General features: G+C 35.6%; 1 protein-coding gene across 1 annotated transcript in view; it reads left to right on the top strand.

The window, feature by feature from the left end:
• The window catches only part of LOC139465811 (GRB10-interacting GYF protein 2-like), a 77,299-nt gene that overhangs the window by 8,250 nt on the left and 50,279 nt on the right, over positions 1–18,770 (top strand). The window contains exons 2-3 of the mRNA XM_071247745.1: positions 5,049–5,075; positions 15,494–15,691. Coding sequence (XP_071103846.1) covers positions 5,049–5,075; positions 15,494–15,691 — 225 coding nt within the window. The remainder of the gene's footprint in view (positions 1–5,048; positions 5,076–15,493; positions 15,692–18,770) is intronic.

Genomic DNA, 18,770 nt, shown 5'->3' with positions numbered 1-18,770 from the left:
ACATGATTGCTAGGTTGGTGATCGCTCCAAGGAAGTGATACCTGTACTGTTTGGAAATAAATATTCAAATACAAAACTGCTCAGAATGAAGAGTTTTATTGACGAGTTTGATACCTGTACTGTTTGGAAATAAATATTCAAATACAAAACTGCTCAGAATGAAGAGTTTTATTGACGAGTTTGATACCTGTACTGTTTGGAAATAAATATTCAAATACAAAACTGCTCAGAATGAAGAGTTTTATTGACGAGTTTGATACTTGTACTGTTTGGAAATAAATATTCAAATACAAAACTGCTCAGAATGAAGAGTTTTATTGACGAGTTTGATACCTGTACTGTTTGGAAATAAATATTCAAATACAAAACTGCTCAGAATGAAGAGTTTCATGGACGAGTTTGTCAAAATAAGGTCGTAAAATGTTTTGTGAAGATGTCAATTCTTTTACTGACGTTAATTTCAATCTTTTTAATTTTGCAATTATTATGTAAATATAAATCTGCATAAAGTAAGCAGTATTGGCAGACACTTCCATCTGTTACAGAAAGACCTTCCGTATTCGACGTAATAAGCGCATCGCTCTAATAAGCGCCCACAGCGATATTTGCTGATATATTGGCTAGTGAACAAGCCCAATTTGCATCCCCTCCGATTGATCAATGTACACAAGACTTATTTATTCGATATAATACGCACACGAGTGTTATATGCACCCTTAATTATGGGCAATTAAATCTGGAAAAAATATATCTGTCGTACATAAACATTTCAGGCTGTCAGCATAAACAACGAAATTTATCTTTCAACTATGTTTTTTTTCCCCAAAATAATATTCTAATAAGAGACCCCTATTTCTAATTTTGAGAGCACCCAGGGCGCTTATTACATTGAATACGGTATATCAAATTTTGCAAAAAGTAGAAACAACTTGCTTTGTGCATTGAACTTTATTGAAAGTACTTATATTCCCAAGCCTTACTTGTCAGACATTTTGTTTTAACATTTATTGAAGACCTATTTTGGGAGGAAATTTAGAAAGTATCGTGAATGATTGAGTTTGTAAATGGTGGTATCCTGTCAAGTATGATCATGTGTTGTTTTTGCATAAAGTTTGACAAGTAAAATTAGTCAGGGCTAAACAGTACAGTACCAATGCTTAGGTTAGCCAAATCAGTTTTTAATATCATGACCATCTTTAGATTCCGGGTAAGAATAGGTCCCCAGCATCTTTTAGGTGACTCAATAGATCACGTATCATCAGACACCAACAGCAAGCATCATTGCTCATTACATTAATCACTGGATTGTCAGATCTAGATTTGATTTTTCACAGGCTGCTGTCATATAGCTGGGATATAATAATAGTTTGCTTGTTAAACGTGTAACTCCATACGCAATGTATGCTCGAAGCGCTGAGTGCAGCTAAGTGCAGTTAAGTGCAGCGTCAAAAATACAGAAGAAACCAAAGTAATATGACCACATGTACTAGGATTTAAAGTCAAACTATTTCATAGCAGTAATACACAATTAAAAAAATATATATATCTGCGTTGTAACACTTGGAGATTGCGTTGATCTAACCAAGCAGTAAATAGACTAGAGGACAGGAGATCTCCCATGGTCCCCATAGATCTCCACAGATAACGCACAGACAGAAGGATCTCCTTCATACAACATAGTAGACGATCGCGACAACTTCTGCCCAGTAAGAGAGTGCATTTTCCCTTGCTGTCAGCAACTCTGTGATATATTTTGATTCTAAGTAACTCAACACCAGGACTCTTGGAGATCTCTGAGTACCTCTTCCATATATTGTCTGCTATTGTAGGCCAATGCACAGTTCAGGGTACCTAGTTCACGGTGTAACAATCTCGTTAACAGGTGATTGTGGCAGGTGGAGTCTCTTCTATACTGTTTATGAACCAAACCTAACTGAGCTCCATGAGCTGGTTGTTGGGACAGTTATCTGAAGGACTAATGGTATTTCACCATGTGTACACTACACGTACTACTGTATTCAATGCAATAAACGCCCGGGGTGTTCTCAAAATTAGAAATAGGGGGCTCTTATTACAATATTATTTTGGTGAAAAAAAAAGAGTTGAAAGATCGTAAATTTTGTGGTTTTTGCTGACAGCCTGAAATGTTTATATACGACAGATATATTTTTCCAGAATTTAATTGCCCATAATTAAGGGTGAATATAACACACGAGTATTATTCATGAATAAAAATGTCTTGTGTACATTGATCTATCGGAAGGGGTGCTAATTGGGATTGTTCACTAGCCAATATATTAGCAAATATCGCCGTGGGCGCTTATTACGTCAAATACGATACATCATATCAGCTCATGAGTCTATTATAAGCTGTTACTACCAGAAATGTTAAAATTACTTTACTATTCTGAATATATTAACACTTATAAGGAGTTTTTTTAAATCTTGAAATGTTTTAAGTTATTGTTGAATTTGTATGAAGACTTTATTTAACATGAATATTTCTTCTAAAACAATATCTTAAACATAAGCATCAGAATATATCAGAATAAATTGAAATGTGACATTACATTTTATCATACATCTATGTCTTGAGAATATAACTTTTTTTAGAACAATATTAACAGCTGACAAGATCTTATCATATAGATATGATATTTACAGTAATCAATACACAACTTGTCCACTTATGTAATAAATCAAGAGTTTCAAAACTTGAAAATAAAAACTGATGAGTGTGTGATAATGATGTTGCAGACTTACAGAGATTTTGTGATAAGACAACTTTATGAGAGTCAGAATTCTCCCAAACCTCCTCCAGGTAGTGTATATATATATGTAAATAAAGAGGTGAAATTCACATATATAAAAAAAATTCACAAGATAATCACACAACATGATTTCTGTCCTATGTTTCAGTTTTATCTTCAGGGAGAAACTCTGAAACATGTAGCAGAGTATTAGTGTCCTGTGATTATTTTCTGAATTTCTTTATATATTTATAGCTATATATATATCTATGTGGATATAATCAAAGGCAAAAAGAGTACAGTGATGATATGAATTTATTAATTTATTACTTTATTAATAAATGAAAAGTTATAAGGAATATCCTGATATGGTTGTATAGGTTTATGGATTGATCAGGCTTCTAACTGTAAACACAAAACTCACTTGTCCCAACAGACTTAGCCTAGCTTTGTGCTGTTTTAATATGTACTGGGTTTTAAAACACATCCAAGTTAGTACCGTAAAACATCAAACGTTCAGCCCCTGTTGTATATGTCAAATGAAGAATGAACGTAACTTTTGTAAGGAACAATGATTTTAGATGAAATTTGAATATGAAAAATATGTGTAAAACAGTTTATTATCATTAACAAAATATATCAATCATAAACCCAGTTAAACACCAGTACAGTTTATTTTTTTTAAAGTTTAGGATTTTTAGTTAAGTGCTTTGAAATCATATTATGATCAATAAGTACATAGCCATAGTTTCTTTTGCCTTTGAGTATATCTCCTAGATGACATGACATTTTCTCGGCAAACCTGCCTTCAAGTTGGTGATGCTACTGCGTTTTATGTGGCTTATGAAACTATGATGTCATTGATGTGGTTTTGATTATTTTGGGTAGACTTTGAACTGGGCAAACCAATACAATTTTGTTCAAGCATCTAAACTTAGAATTGGTTATATATCGACTTGAAATATTTAATGTGTCAACTTGCATGTGTAAGTGTTAGGTCTCTGTTCAAAGTACCATATTTCCTCTAATAAGCACTGGGTCTTTAACAGGTGCGGCCACCAATAAGCGCTGGGTACACAATAATTGTCGGGTCTTTGATAATAAGCAATGGGTGTGTTAGATTTTAATTAATTCCACTTGGTATAAATAAAAGCTTTGAAATGAAGGGTCTTGATTTTGGACCGATGTTGAAATGTTAGTTTCCTGGTCTCTAATTACTGCCAGGCCTCATTTATACGTGAATATGGAAGCTTGTTTAAAGAATAGAGGAAATACGGTATATAAATTTGTCCTACAAGTGATTTTAGGGTTTGTAGTGATTTGGTTTTATTTATTTTCCTGCCATAACATTTTCTGTAATTTCACGGCTGAAAGGATGTGTATAGTGGTTGTTTTGCTATCTCAAATGTTGTTGATGTGATGAAAATCTATAGCCATTCTCACTCTACTTGTCGATATATGGATGGGTGAAGCAACTTTAAAGCATATGCTATATTTCTATAGATATGTCATAGATTGTATTGTTGCTATAGATCTGGACAATATTGTTTGGCAAATTGTGATGTGCACTATATATTGCTTATATTGTAGTGAAGAGCGGAAATAGATTTCATAACTTTAGTATGAGTTTTAAAAATGTATCCTTTGTTAATGAAAATATTTGTTCTTTATGTGTAGCAATGTGATCATTACACACATGTCAAGCTACTATTAGTAATTTGAAATGTTTATTTAAATATGTTTGGCCAGTAATCAACTGGTTCGTCCTTTTTCAGTATAAACTCTCAACAGCTTAAGTCATTAGTTCATGTACAGTTTCAAGACAATAAAACGTACGATAGGAACTTATTCTTATCTATTATTCGGTATTTGATATGATTCAAACCATAGGTTCTCATTGACACAGAACTAATTAAAGGTGTATGTTACTAATTCAAAAGATGTGTTTTCCTACTTGGACTGAAAATTATTAAGCAAATTTAAAGTGTGCATTCATTCATTCTGTTAACAAGTATAAACGTAACAGGGGAATTATGAAATTTGTGAACATATTTGTATCAAAGCCTATACTGAGTAATATTTAATAAAAATTAAGTTGAAATAAAAAGAGGTTATTTCAGTATTTTATCATGTAATTTTGTAAAGCCAGCTCCACATGGTTCATAGAGGAGAGGCGAAGATGTGGAGAGGTTTTGCCATAGATAGTGGGGAGAGGGCCATTGTATCAGGGATGCATGTAAGCATTGAACTAGCTCAGCTATCAGTTGTTTATAAATGTATATTGTGTTTGTTTTTCAGCCTCCTTCTCTCCAATACATGTGGATGGTAATATAAATATATATGCATATATTTTACATATCTATATATACTCTATATATTTGAAGTGTGAAAATATATTCCTTTTACAATGGTAGACAACCAAACCATAGTTATTCTCATTTATGTGGTATATTTATGACAATTTTTATTCATTATGTCTGTGCCCAAAACTCTAGAGTCTTCTAGCCTCAACCTGTCGCTTGACTTTATTTTAAGTAGATCTTAATGTTCATGTGTCTACTTATATTACCAAAGCTTACTCAGGCCTACCAATTAAAACTGACAGACTGAGACATAAACTGTCACATGTCTACAAGACACGTGGAATCGGATGAGAAAACAATGAGAACATAACCAAAAATTAAGAAACAGCATCATAAATCTGAGAGCATGCTGCCAAAAACATGGAAACAGCAGCACCAAAACACAGATCAACATTCCAAACTAGGCATGCACAGAACAAAAGGGAAATTGATTGCAATGTCACAAGGATCAACAAACAGTGATAAAAATTTCCATCTTACAGTGATAATATTCTAGATGTGTATTAATATGTTATCGAAATTTACTAGCTGTCTGTTGATCCTTTTGACATGACAGTCAACTTTCCTCTTGATCTCCACAGGCCTAGTTTGGATGGCTGTGGTCTTTTTGTTTTAGTGCTGCCGTTTCCATGTTTTCAGCAGCATCCTTTCTGTTTGTGATGCCGTTTCTTAGTATTTAGTTACGTTCTCATTGTTTGCTGTTGCTGATTACTTGTGTTTTGTAGACATATGACAGTTTTTTGTTGCAGTCTGTCAGTTTTCACAGGAAGGCGTGTTTGTAACTAGACCGAAAGAAATTTTACAAGATTTTACTAAACAAGCAGTGAAAGTCACAGACTGTGTAATTTTAAAAGATTTTCACATTCTTTTCACTCTCAACTTTCTATTTGTAACAAATTGTAAGGGCTGTCATAGAAATGATTGCTTCATTTGAATGCCTATGGTATTGGGAAAATATAGAGTAGGTATATTGCACCACCATGGAAATTATATTGCACCATTTTCTATTTTTCTTTATCCCATACATTTCTTAACACTAACATATTTTAGTGATGTGTTAATAGTATTTTGTCAACTTAGTTGTATTGGCGATGTAGCCAAGTGGTTAAAGTGTTTGCTTATAACTAGGAAAACCTGGGTTCTATTCCACATAAGGGTTGCTAACAGTCATAAAAATTTACAAACTCTCTCTTATTTGTATTAGACCGCATCTATGGTCTTGTGGATAGAGTGCCTGCCCAGAAAGTGGATGGTCAGATGTTCAATTCCCGGCCGCATCATTCCTAAAGACGTTAAAAGATGGTACTTGTTGTTACCCTGTATGGTGCTCGGCATTTAGGGGATAAAACAAAGATTGGACAGCTTGGAGACAGTATACTGTGTCTGAGTGGGGTATCCATGTTGAACTGTGGCATCAAGGGCTAGAACTATAAAACTGACATTATACAAGCAGACACAAACATGCATGCACGTGCAATAATCGAACGCAAAGCTAAACCCCTTTTCACCTCACCTCTTACATGTATCAACATTTTTTTGGTTTTAAATATGGGTTTTTTTTGCTTGGCTTGCAAACCAAACCACAATTTCACAAATATAGGATAGTCTTTTTTTCCTTTCAGTAACAGAATTGTTTTAGAGTAGGGCATTGTGGGAAGCAAAACAACTATTTTTGACTTGTCGTTTAAGAATACCCACCTCATCATTTCATTAATCACAACTCTTTTCAGAAATCACTTTACTAAAACCTTAATGTTGAATTCGTTTTTTAATGTTTTTATTTTCACCATCAACCTTACGTTATTTTATTTTTTTTAAACTAAGCAATTATGAAATAGAGGCGAACCATTTCATCAGAAATTGTATTGCAAACTATGTTTTCTGTTTATAAACACTTACAGACCACAGTGACAATTACTACACGAAGGCCAAAGTAGACATATTTGTTTAAATGGATCTGACAATAAGGTCGCTGGATCCCCCCTTTGTTGTGGACTACTTAATATAACCTGCCCTAATGTATTGATTGTCAAGTCAGTCACGTTGCTATCAACATCAGTCGCAGCGACAGCACTTTGTTCTCATTTCTCAGTCGATGTCGATCAGTTATTTGATAGGAATGGAGCCCGATTGATTATTGTTCAGGAAGAAATCAATACATTTCAACGGTTAATATATTACTGTATCAGAGAACTATATGCTACAAGTGGAAATAATTTCTTGTATATTGATTTGCTTTTTTGTGGTTGATTCTGGTAGAATCAGTTGGCAGAATGAACTATTTCAAAATCAGTATGTAAAATCAGTATCAGTATTTACTTGCTTGTTGTATAACTCAGCACTGACAGTATTTATATCTGATGTATGTATTAAGACTCTCTCTCTCTCTCTCTCTCACACACACACACTCACACGCACACGCACACGCACACACATGCACATACACACACAGGCACACATGAATGCACATCATACACGCGCACACGAATGCACGCACACACAAATGCACACACACACAAACACGCACACACAATTGCATACACACTCACTCATTCACAAATGCACACTCACACACACACATACACAAATGCACACACACAAACACACAGACACACTGTATTTTATTCTGAACATCTAAATATATTCATGATTAGAAATTCATAAATCCAGACAGTTTCATGTTAACAATGCCCTCTTGTTTAGCAGGGTACACTATATTCAATCATTGTGTCCGTAGTTTCACAAACAGGGTACAATCACTATTCACTGTTGTCACCTGTCAGAATTGATCTTCAGCAACCCTGGTGATGCTTGTCATAAGAGACGATTAATGGGAACGGTGTCCATTTGTATTTGTTGATGCATGTCATCGTATCCCAATTACATAGATCAATGCTCATGCCAATCACTGGATTGTCTGGTTCAGACTCAGTTATATACAGTCATATAGCTGAAATATTATTTAGTTAAACAACAAACACTGCTGTCAACAACTTGTATGTCAAGGATACTGTCCATAAGCAGTAAGGTTTAAGAAAAGACATGTTTAATGCGGCCTACCTTTTTTGTACTATCACCTTCATCTGGTGAGATTCCCTACTTTAGTATCCTAGCTTTGGGTGTGATTATAATAGGGACAGTTTGTTCTATGTAGCAAACAAATTATCTATCTGGCCTAAAAATCATTCATAATGTGTTGATTTAATTCTTAAAACAATCGGAAATCTCACTGAGCTGGCAATGAATATTTGTCAGTGATAGAAATGGCACTAGTCCTGTAGTCTTTGCCAAGCTGCCCACTAATAAAGACTAGTGGAATTGTTTGATAGGCATTACTTAGAAGTTGACAGATGACAAAGTAGACACAATGTATGGATAACAGTATTAAAGAAGTTGTTATCCATAAATTGTGTCTACTTTGTCAGGACTAGTAGAGATTTGTCATTTTTAAGGGTTTTGCTGTATGTTATCATTATAAGGACTAGTTGACTAAAACTGTTAGTTACTATCGCTGTTGGTGTGTATTGATTGAAACAGCTTTGAGCGCATAACATGTATTCATAAACTCAGATAATTATCACAACTTACATGTGAAAGAATTTATTTTTTCAAATTAAATGAGACTGAGTTATCTGTCATTCATTTCCTTATATTTGACAAAAAACATCTAAAAATCTATTAATCATTATTTCTAATTGCCATTACACCATAAAATCAATTGTTTCCAAGCTCTTCTTTCATCTGCCATTAAGAGACACCTTCATGTACCTTTTAATGAACAAACCAAATTGAAAGCATGCAATGCGGTTCCGTTACTTCAGAGCTCCTGCTTGCCGTATTTATGAGCTAATATACATGCAAGACTTGAGATTTTATCTGTGCTATTCCGCAGTGATCTGTTTATGCTTGCCTTCCTCTTTGTGCATGCATATATATATATATATGTATATTCGTATTCGACGTAATAAGCGCCAAGGGCACTCCTAAAATTAGAAATAGGGGCCCTTATTAAAGTTGAAAGATCGTAAATTTCGTGCTATATGCTGACAGCCTGAAATGTTTATATATGACAGATATATTTTTCCAGGATTTAATTGCGTATTATACATTAATAAATAAGTTTTACATTGATCAATTTGAAGGGGTGCTAATAGGGATTGTTCACTACCCAATATAATTAGCAAATATCGCCGCGGGCGCTTATTAGAGCAGGGCGCTTATTACGTCGAATACGGTATATACATTGCTGTGTGTGGAGTCCAGAGCATCTTGTCAGCTCCACTTTTGCAAAATCGTCAGAATAGATACACATGAACACATGGACGTATTCTTTATTGAAGGCATTTCCTCAGTGAAGAATTTACTATACCCCCGACCTAAAAGGGGGTATATAGCATACTAGGGAATTCCGTCCGTCAGTCCATCCGTTCTTCTGAGGTTGTTTCTTTTGTGACCTATAACTTGAAAACTACTGCTTTGATTCTTTTCTAACTTGGTGAACACTTTTTGATTTCAATATTTCGATATTCTACTTTCATTTTTTTACTGAAACATTTGTCTGCCCTATAACTTAAAAAACTACTTCATGGAGTCTTTTACAGTTGAGGGTTCGGTTTCTATCTCAACAGGAGATGTGCAGTGCAAAGTTTGATTTCGGGTTACAGATTTTCTGTGAAATATTGCTTTTTGTCATGTTTTGAACTAAGAAAGATGTGGGTGTTGAAGTCGGGGTATTAGTGAGCCCTGCTTACTTTTTTACTTGTTTTAAATTTAATTCATTCTATTTTTTTATTTTGGAGATAAATGTTATTTCATTTGGAACTGATGGTGTTTTTAAAGGTTTTAAAGGTGAAAAGTCCCAGCCATCGAATACTCAAAAACGCCGACAAATCTGTATACCGGTTATGTTTACTGTATATCGCCATCTGTAACAAGTAACATCTTCTACCCTGTGCATAGTAGACCCCCTTTCTTAATTTCCTTAATAAAAAATAATCCTTTTTCAATTTCCCAGAACCCATGGGGATCCTGGGTTGGAATGTAGGGCACAACAACCCATGCTGGTAACAGAACTACCGGACGAGGTGGCCAGGATAACTGACATGGTTGATGGGGTGACATCATTCCCCAATGGCAGGGATTGTTGCTCACAATATCGATCACTGGATTGACTGGTCCAGATTGAAGATTGTTTGATTTCTCATCCATTTATCAAAGGGTAACTCTCAGAAAACTGGATAAAACTGTCACCTTCATACAGCTGCAATATTGCTGAATTTAGCAGCAATTAAATAACAAAACCCACCGACCCACTTAATATCTCAGAACATTCTCTAATCATTGTTCATATGGATGGATGGATGGATGTATAAATTAAATAAAACCCTCATTCCCACTTATTATCTCGGAATATGGATGGATGGATGGATGGATGTAAGAATTAACTAAAACACACATTCCCACTTAATATCTTGGAACATTCTCTAATAATAGTTCAAATGGATGGATGGATGGATGGATGGATGTAAGAATTAAGTAAAACCCACATTCCCACTTAATATCTTGGAATATGGATGGATGTATGTAAGAATTAACTAAAACCCACATTCCCACTTAATATCTTGGAATATGGATGGATGTATGTAAGATTTAACTAAAACCCACATTCCCACTTAATATCTTGGAATATGGATGGATGGATGTAAGAATTAACTAAAACCCACATTCCCACTTAATATCTTGGAATATGGATGGATGGATGTAAGATTTAACTAAAACCCACATTCCCACTTAATATCTTGGAATATGGATGGATGGATGTAAGAATTAACTAAAACCCACATTCCCACTTAATATCTTGGAATATGGATGGATGGATGTAAGAATTAACTAAAACCCACATTCCCACTTAATATCTTGGAATATGGATGGATGGATGTAAGAATTAACTAAAACCCACATTCCCACTTAATATCTTGGAATATGGATGGATGTATGTAAGAATTAACTAAAACCCACATTCCCACTTAATATCTCGGAATATTCTCTAATCATAGTTCAAATGGATGGATGGATGGATGGATGGTTCATCTGAAGAGCCGACGAAGGACCTTCTGTGCATAAAGGAGTTTTGACAAGCACAAATATCTGGCCTCTATTTTGGTATATTTAATGCTTATACACCTGAAGAAATCCCTTGTTTATACATATATATATGTACATATTGTTCAGGTTTCCAAATGGTTTTCTGTATCTTCACAGTATTCATTATCTCTTTCACATTCTACTAATTAGATCAATTAACACTACCAGAGACCTAATTGGTTCAACAATGAAACAATCCCATGCTCTTCACGAGGAATCAATGTTTATGACAATTTGCTTCCCCCTTGTGAGCAGGTGCCCATGGCTGTGTGTCGGGGGGGTGATGAAGCCCCTCAATATTTAATCCACCCTCATGGTATATGATCATTTATTTACCAGCCTTCTGCCTGGGATGAGCCATTGGCGCCTTCAAATGGCTCTATCACCATGGCATGTCTCTGTGATTGGTCAGAGGGAGTCATGCTTGATTTCTTCTATTGCTAGAGGAGTTTTTGTCTGTAGCAACAGGTACGTAGATTAAACAGTTACTTTGCATTGATACAAGGATACACATTGGATTTTCCTTGATGAACCAAATGTGTTGACTTTGTAAGTATGCCTTTTGTAGCTTAAGATTCCATGTATGTGGCACAAATACTATTTTGAATATATCTTTGACTTTTCGTTGGTTTATTGTACTGGGTAGGTAGAAACTTGAAATAAGGAGACATACTTTCTGATTTTATTAACCACAGTTAAACAATTATGATGATATCACAATATTGTTCTTGGAGGTGATTCTGAGCCAGGAGTTCAATGGCCATTCTGAACCGGCATTTTGAACAAGTAAAACTGATGCAGCTATAGGTCATACATTATAGATAAAGTATATGTGAACCATAACATGGTTAAAGTAAAAAGAATCACTTGAATCTGTTAATTCTACCTCCAGATTCTCATGATTTCTCCATTACTGCTTGGGGGTGGTCGGGGAGCCTAGTGGTTAAAGCATTCAGTCGTCAAGCTGAAGACCTGGGTTCGACCCCGGAATACAATGTGTGTAGCCCATTTCTGATGTCCCTCGCCGTGATATTGCTGGAATATTGCTAAAAGCGACGTAAAACCATACTCATTCACTCACTCTATTACTGCTTAACTGGGAAAATCTTGAGACTTTAGTCTGTCGATGTAAATCTGTTTACAAAGATTCAGACTTTCCATGTTTCCTTGCTTTCATGAAATTATCAGTTTAATAAAATAATAATATGCCGGATGATACTGTGTCATATCCACAAGTAGGATCGTGGTGCTATATTATCCATGTGAACCGGTCAGAGTCCATTGCAGTTGCTATCTCAGCTCCCTGGGGAGTATACAATAACAGCTTGTCACACCTATTCACCCAGCCCATTCATGAATGTTTAATATCCTTTAGGAGACAAATACCGGTATCTGTATTATTGACTTTATGAATCATATACATTGTCTGCACTCTTCCATCTTTTTTCTTCCACTGGAATGTTGAGTTATTTTGCATTTCTAAGCTCTGTACAGTTGAAACACTTTCATGGGTCTACAGTTGGTCTGGATTCCTAGCAATAGAACTAATAGCAGATGTCTGGATTGGCAAGGTTCAACTGTGCAACGGTATACAGACAAAGAACATCCCCTTAGTCTGTTAGATGAGGACAGAGAAACCAGGTGCAATGGAGTTGCATTTGTCTTCATGAACTTTGTGCTATCCTCCCACATGAAGCTGACAGGCCGCGATATAACTGGAATAATGTTAAAAGCGGCATTACACCCAACTCACTCACTCATGAACTTTGTTTTGGACCATGTGACAACATAGATTCAAATATAGATATGTATGTACAGGTTTTGAAATTAATTAATGAATACTAGTTACTACTTAAAAGATGTGAAAGAACACCCAATTCTTTCATATTGCTACAGTTAATCTGTTATGCCATGACAGATTAACTATAGCAATATGAAAACATTGGGTATTCCCTAACTTCTTTTGAGAAGTATATATGATCCCATATTGCTTCATGCTTCATACACATTGCATTGTTTATAAGTTGTATAGTACTTATATAGCTGTAGTTTTTCTAAGTGTATCTTCTCCATTGAGTTTTACCCAACTAACATTAATTCTGTAGAAACATATACTGCTGGAAAGAAGTAAGGGATCTGATTTGAAGGTAAGCATGTGTTTGGCATGAAATTCCATATGCACACTTACAATAACCAAAGAATGTTTGATAATGTTATCCACACAGACCAGATTAACATTGCTTTCAGTGATCGCCTTGAATATTATTTTGTTTATGAAGCATTTTCATTTACCACCTCAGGAACCATTGTTCAGCTGTGTGTTCCTTTATTTATTTCCAGCAGCATATAATGCACATTGTTGTAGGGCTGGGACGAGTCCACATTTACTACCCGGGTACCCACCCAACTATTACCCGACCCTACCCGGGTACCCGCTGTATAGGTCTCAAGAGATAGGTACAAATGTCCGGTTGGGAATAGTTTGATCGTAGCCCTGGCAAAATGTATTTAGTTACTCATAGAAAACGATCTGGTCATGCATACACTGAAGTTGACTGAAGTTTTATTTCTATTCAAACATATAAACAATGAATGTATATGAAATTCAAACACTAGTCACTTATAGTGTAACCGTAATTCTAGATAATTTTTGCCATTAAACAATATATCACGTGATCGACCGTGTCCGGGTAGTCCGGGTAGTCCTGTGGGTATCCGGGTCCTACTCAGGAACCACCCAACCCGAGTACCCGAGTTACCCGTCCCAGCCCTTCATTGTTGTAGATGTTTTTAAATTGCAGATCTTTCAGATGTCCTGCTTGAAATTTTAGTTTTTCATCACCATTTTATTCTTCTTACCATTATTAGCACCGTTTCTGTTGAAGCCTGTAACCATGGTAATTGACTACATTTTATTTGTTTAAACAAATATTTGGTGGTGTTACTTAACTGTGGGACTCTCGACATTGATGGGTAATTTAAGCTGGTTTGATACTATTTCATTGACAATTCATATCACAGAATATTTAAAAATTGACTTTGTTTTACATCAAAGGAAGGATCACGCTGATTCTTTTTATAATGTTTGTCAAAACTCATTTTATCATTAGAACAGTAATGCTATTATTTAGAAAAATGCCAACTTTTTTTTAAATCTGCCATTTTAGTTTTGATAATTATGATTATCTTTTATTTGATTTGTCTTAATTTCATGTATAATCTTGTCAATATTATGTTGTTTGCTGTTATTTTACACTGTAATAGCACGCTAACCTCACTCACCATTGTTTCACATCCTTGTCATCAAATACTCAACTGGGACTACAAATCCTTTTATAGTCTCTATTAATAATCAAACCAAACTATGATAACATTGAATCAGAAATTAATCAGTCATTCTTTTATCTTTGTGTTGTAGACATTTGATATAGAATAAGCTAAAGAAGCTCGTACCTTTAGAATCAAAATTTCAAGAATGCAGTGGAAATTTCACTGATTCATAGATATTTTCTTTTTTTCAAATAATGTTGATGTTATTCATCTTAGACTCATCCTAGGCTTGTCCTTGCAATCAATCAAGCCTAAGTCTAGTAAAGTTTCTGATAAGTTATGTAGATACTGTTCCAAGACCCATGAAGATCCGGTCTATAATAGGTCTTCAGCAACCCAGGCTTGCCATAAAAGGCGACTATGCTTGTCGTAAGAGGCGACTAACAGGATTGAATGGTCAGGCTTGCTGACTTGACTGATGCATGTCATCGTATCCCAATTGCGTGGATCGATGATCGGGTTGTCTGGTCCAGACTCAATTATTTACAGACTGCTGTCATATAGCTGGAATATTGCTGAGTGCGGCGTAAAACAACAAACCAACCACCCAACCAAGAGACAAGTTCAAGCTCAAACATTTAGCAATAAAATTGTCTTTCTTACACACTTACAAACTTTCTTTGGTCAAATATATGATATTTTTTCCTGAAAGATTTTGGCACAGGTTGATCATAAATATTTTTTATTAAGATAGACTGGAAGAAAATTTTTGCCATGTGTGCATTACATGAGAGATTGATCTGCATAAAAAAATGAGCGTTCTTTTATCTTCATTGATTAGTTTTTAATATCTAGTAAAAGAACACAAGTTCCTGAAAGATTTGATGGCAAAGCGGTGAAGGTTTGGTGTGTGAGCTGCATCACCAGCACCATCTTTGAGTATGCACCTTTCCTCCTCTCGCCCAGCTTACCCACGGGATTTCAAGTTCAACCCAGTAGTTGGTTCCCCACCAATCATATACCAGACTGACTTTCGCTACAAAGGCTATCCAGGACACAGCTTTCTAAGCCCTAGAATTCCTGTCATTCACTCGCTAGAAGCAGCAAAACGAGCCGAGCAAAAATATGCTGAACACTACGGAAAACAGTCATTATTTGACCCAGGTAAGGGAAGAGTTATCTCCCTGTCTTTCTGTGAAGGTCATGGTTGGAAAAGCTCTCAAACTGATGATAATAATAATAAGAAAATAATTAAATCAAAGATAATGACAAAACGTTTTTGAGAGCTTTCAGAAGATAAGCTTTTGCTTATATTGTATATTTATTTTATCCTTCTTCTTTTTTGCCAACATTTGAGTTTGAATCATTTTGCCAACATTTGAGTTTGAATCATTTTGCCAACATATGAGTTTGAATTGTTTTGCCAACATTTGAGTTTGAATCATTTTGCCAACATTTGAGTTTGAATCATTTTGCCAACATTCACAGACCATAAAATTCAAACCATTAAACAAGAGACCTGTGAAGATCCAGGGTAGAATAGGTCTTCAGCAATCCATGCTTGCCGTAAAAGGCGACTATGCTTGTCGTAAGAGGCGACTAATGGATCGGGTGGTCAGACTCGCTGGCTTGGTTGATGCATGTTTTCGCATCCCAATCACGTGGATTGATGCTCATGATATCTATCACTGGATTGTCTGGTCCAGACTCAATTATTTACAGACTACTGTTATATAGCTGGAATATTGCTGAGTGCAACGTTAAACAAGAAACAAACAAACATAAAACAAGATATAATTGATTAATTAATTAATCTGGCCTTATGAAAAAATACACAATACAATGAAAACTATATAAAGGACAAACAGTAGTATGATCCAAGACAGGACAAGTCCAGACCTTCCTGTGTGCACAGTATCCACCTTCAGGTCATGTACAGTGGATGTGGTTTCTGGAGGTCAGTCTGGTAAAGGTGGCCTTGTGGTTCAGTGTAAGGTCACACAGATGAACTGGGTTCGACTCCCCATGAGGATATACAATGCATGGCTCCCATTCCGTGGGTCCCCTGGCCAGATATGACTGGAATATTGCTAAGACAAACTTTTGCAAAAGATGATACAATGTACATACAAGATATTTGGAGTGAGTGAGAGAGTTGATTTTCACACCAGATTTGATTGGAATGTTACTGAAAGCAGTGAAAGATCATATTCACATTCTCCAAAGATAATTCATACAAGATATTTTGAGTGAGTTGAGTTTCGCACCACTTTTGGCATTATTCCTTCAATATCACGACAAGGGCCACTAGCTTCAAACATTAATTGTACCCATGTGGGGAGTCTCAGCCCTCTAAGTAGCAACCATTTTGGTGGCCAAATATGACTGAACCTTGATTAGTGACTTGAATTTATCTACTGCTAGCCACTTGGCTACCTGAAAGTAAACATAACTGGCGACAATATCTGTTTCATGTATCTGTTGGCTCCTTAAAACTTAGGTTTGGCTCCTAAATATTCATATGAGGAGCCGCTTGGCACCCTAAAACAACAACACAAACTTAGAGGGCTGAGTCCAACCCTGGTTGTTGGCATAACCACTAGGCTACCCAACTGTCCCTACAAAATATTTTGAGTGTGTGAGTTGAGTCAGAACTACAGATTAGCTGCATATTTGTGTAAAATACCCCCCAAAACTATTCAAAACCCAATTACTTTCAATTAAACTCAATTGTTCGAAAACAGCACACGTAAATACCCAACGAAGCTTTTTCAGCATGCGTGCAACAAAGCTAATTTCCGAAAGACATTTACGAGCTAATTTACTTTCCGAGTCAAGCCTATATTTAGAGCCAGAATATACATCTAAAACATTATTTCATTTTTTTTAAATCTCAAAATTCTTACTCATTTTGGGAAAAACCCAAAAGAGTGATGAATAGATGAGTGAAAATTAATTGGTTACCCAATGAAAAATGTAATAACCCAATTAAAATAGAAACCCTAGAGTAAAAACTCAATTGCTCAAAAAGTTATCTGGAGCTCTGTTGAGTGTAACGCCATTTTGAGCAATATTCCAGCAATATGACAGTAGACACCAGCTTCACACATTGATTCCATTTTTGGAATCCAACCCGGAACTATATGGCTGAAATAATGCTGATGCGACGTTAAATTTTAACTCACTCACCCCGTGATGTTGACGATAACCACTAAGCTTAGCAACCCCGCTACAAGATATTGTGACCTCTGGGAACATGATTCCGAATTCAGCTGACAAGGCTTGTATATATACACCTGACTCCTGTCTACAGCTGTTGACATCGCTGTTTGATGTCTTATTGACACACAGCGTAAAGATAAAACAAAACAAACATTGGTTTTGCTGACATGGCCATTGTACTTGCAGCCATTACACTGTATACATAACGTTATCCTACCACTACTCTTATTACATACAGAGAAATAATTAGACATGTGTAACCCGCTTACTGCGATTATACGAATGTTGGCCCCTCGTGTATTGTTAGATGGTAAACACATGGATAAAGGCAGGATTTGCTGAATACCCCCGACTGGGGATTTATGTCAAGTCTTGCCCAGTCTATAGAAGGGGGTTGGGAGAGTGTAATCGACTGGGTATTAGGTTCTGTTGACGCTGCTATGAACACCGGTTCTACCTGATTGAACTTTCGTTCTGCTTCTCTGGCAATGCATTGATGAAAACTGGCCCACTCAGTGGATTTCTTGTGAGGCTTGAACCCACTCATTTATACAATGTCAATGTTAGGCCAGAACAATTTTATTTTGTGTTTTCTAGACTTTCACATACACAAGATAGCTTACTTGAAATAATTATAATATTTCTGATAAAATCAATGTAAAATTAACAACATAAGGATATATATTCCAGAAAATACATTTTCGCATAGAAACTGAGGTTATTTATTTTTTAATCGTGACAAAATGTTTTGAGCTGGATTAAAATAGGTATTTCAAAGAAGTAGGGTTAGAAATTTTATATATTTTTGCTCATTTGACATTCTACTAAATCTGCTTTGTTGGTATTTAAATTTAAATATCTGACAGTTACAATTATTAAGAAAATTTGATTATGAAAATATGACATTATCTGTCACAAAAGGGGTCACAGGTGGCCCAGTAGCATAATGTGCTGCAATTTGCTGTGCAGAGTTGCATCACTTAGGCAGTCCAGGACCCTCTGATGACCCTATGGGTTCAAT

The sequence above is a fragment of the Haliotis cracherodii genome, unplaced genomic scaffold, assembly GCF_022045235.1.
Source record: "Haliotis cracherodii isolate W230 unplaced genomic scaffold, xgHalCrac1.p SCAF_18, whole genome shotgun sequence".
Lineage (NCBI taxonomy): Eukaryota > Metazoa > Mollusca > Gastropoda > Lepetellida > Haliotidae > Haliotis > Haliotis cracherodii.
Note: the sequence above shows the minus strand (reverse complement) of the source record. Positions and strands in the feature narration are given on the sequence as shown.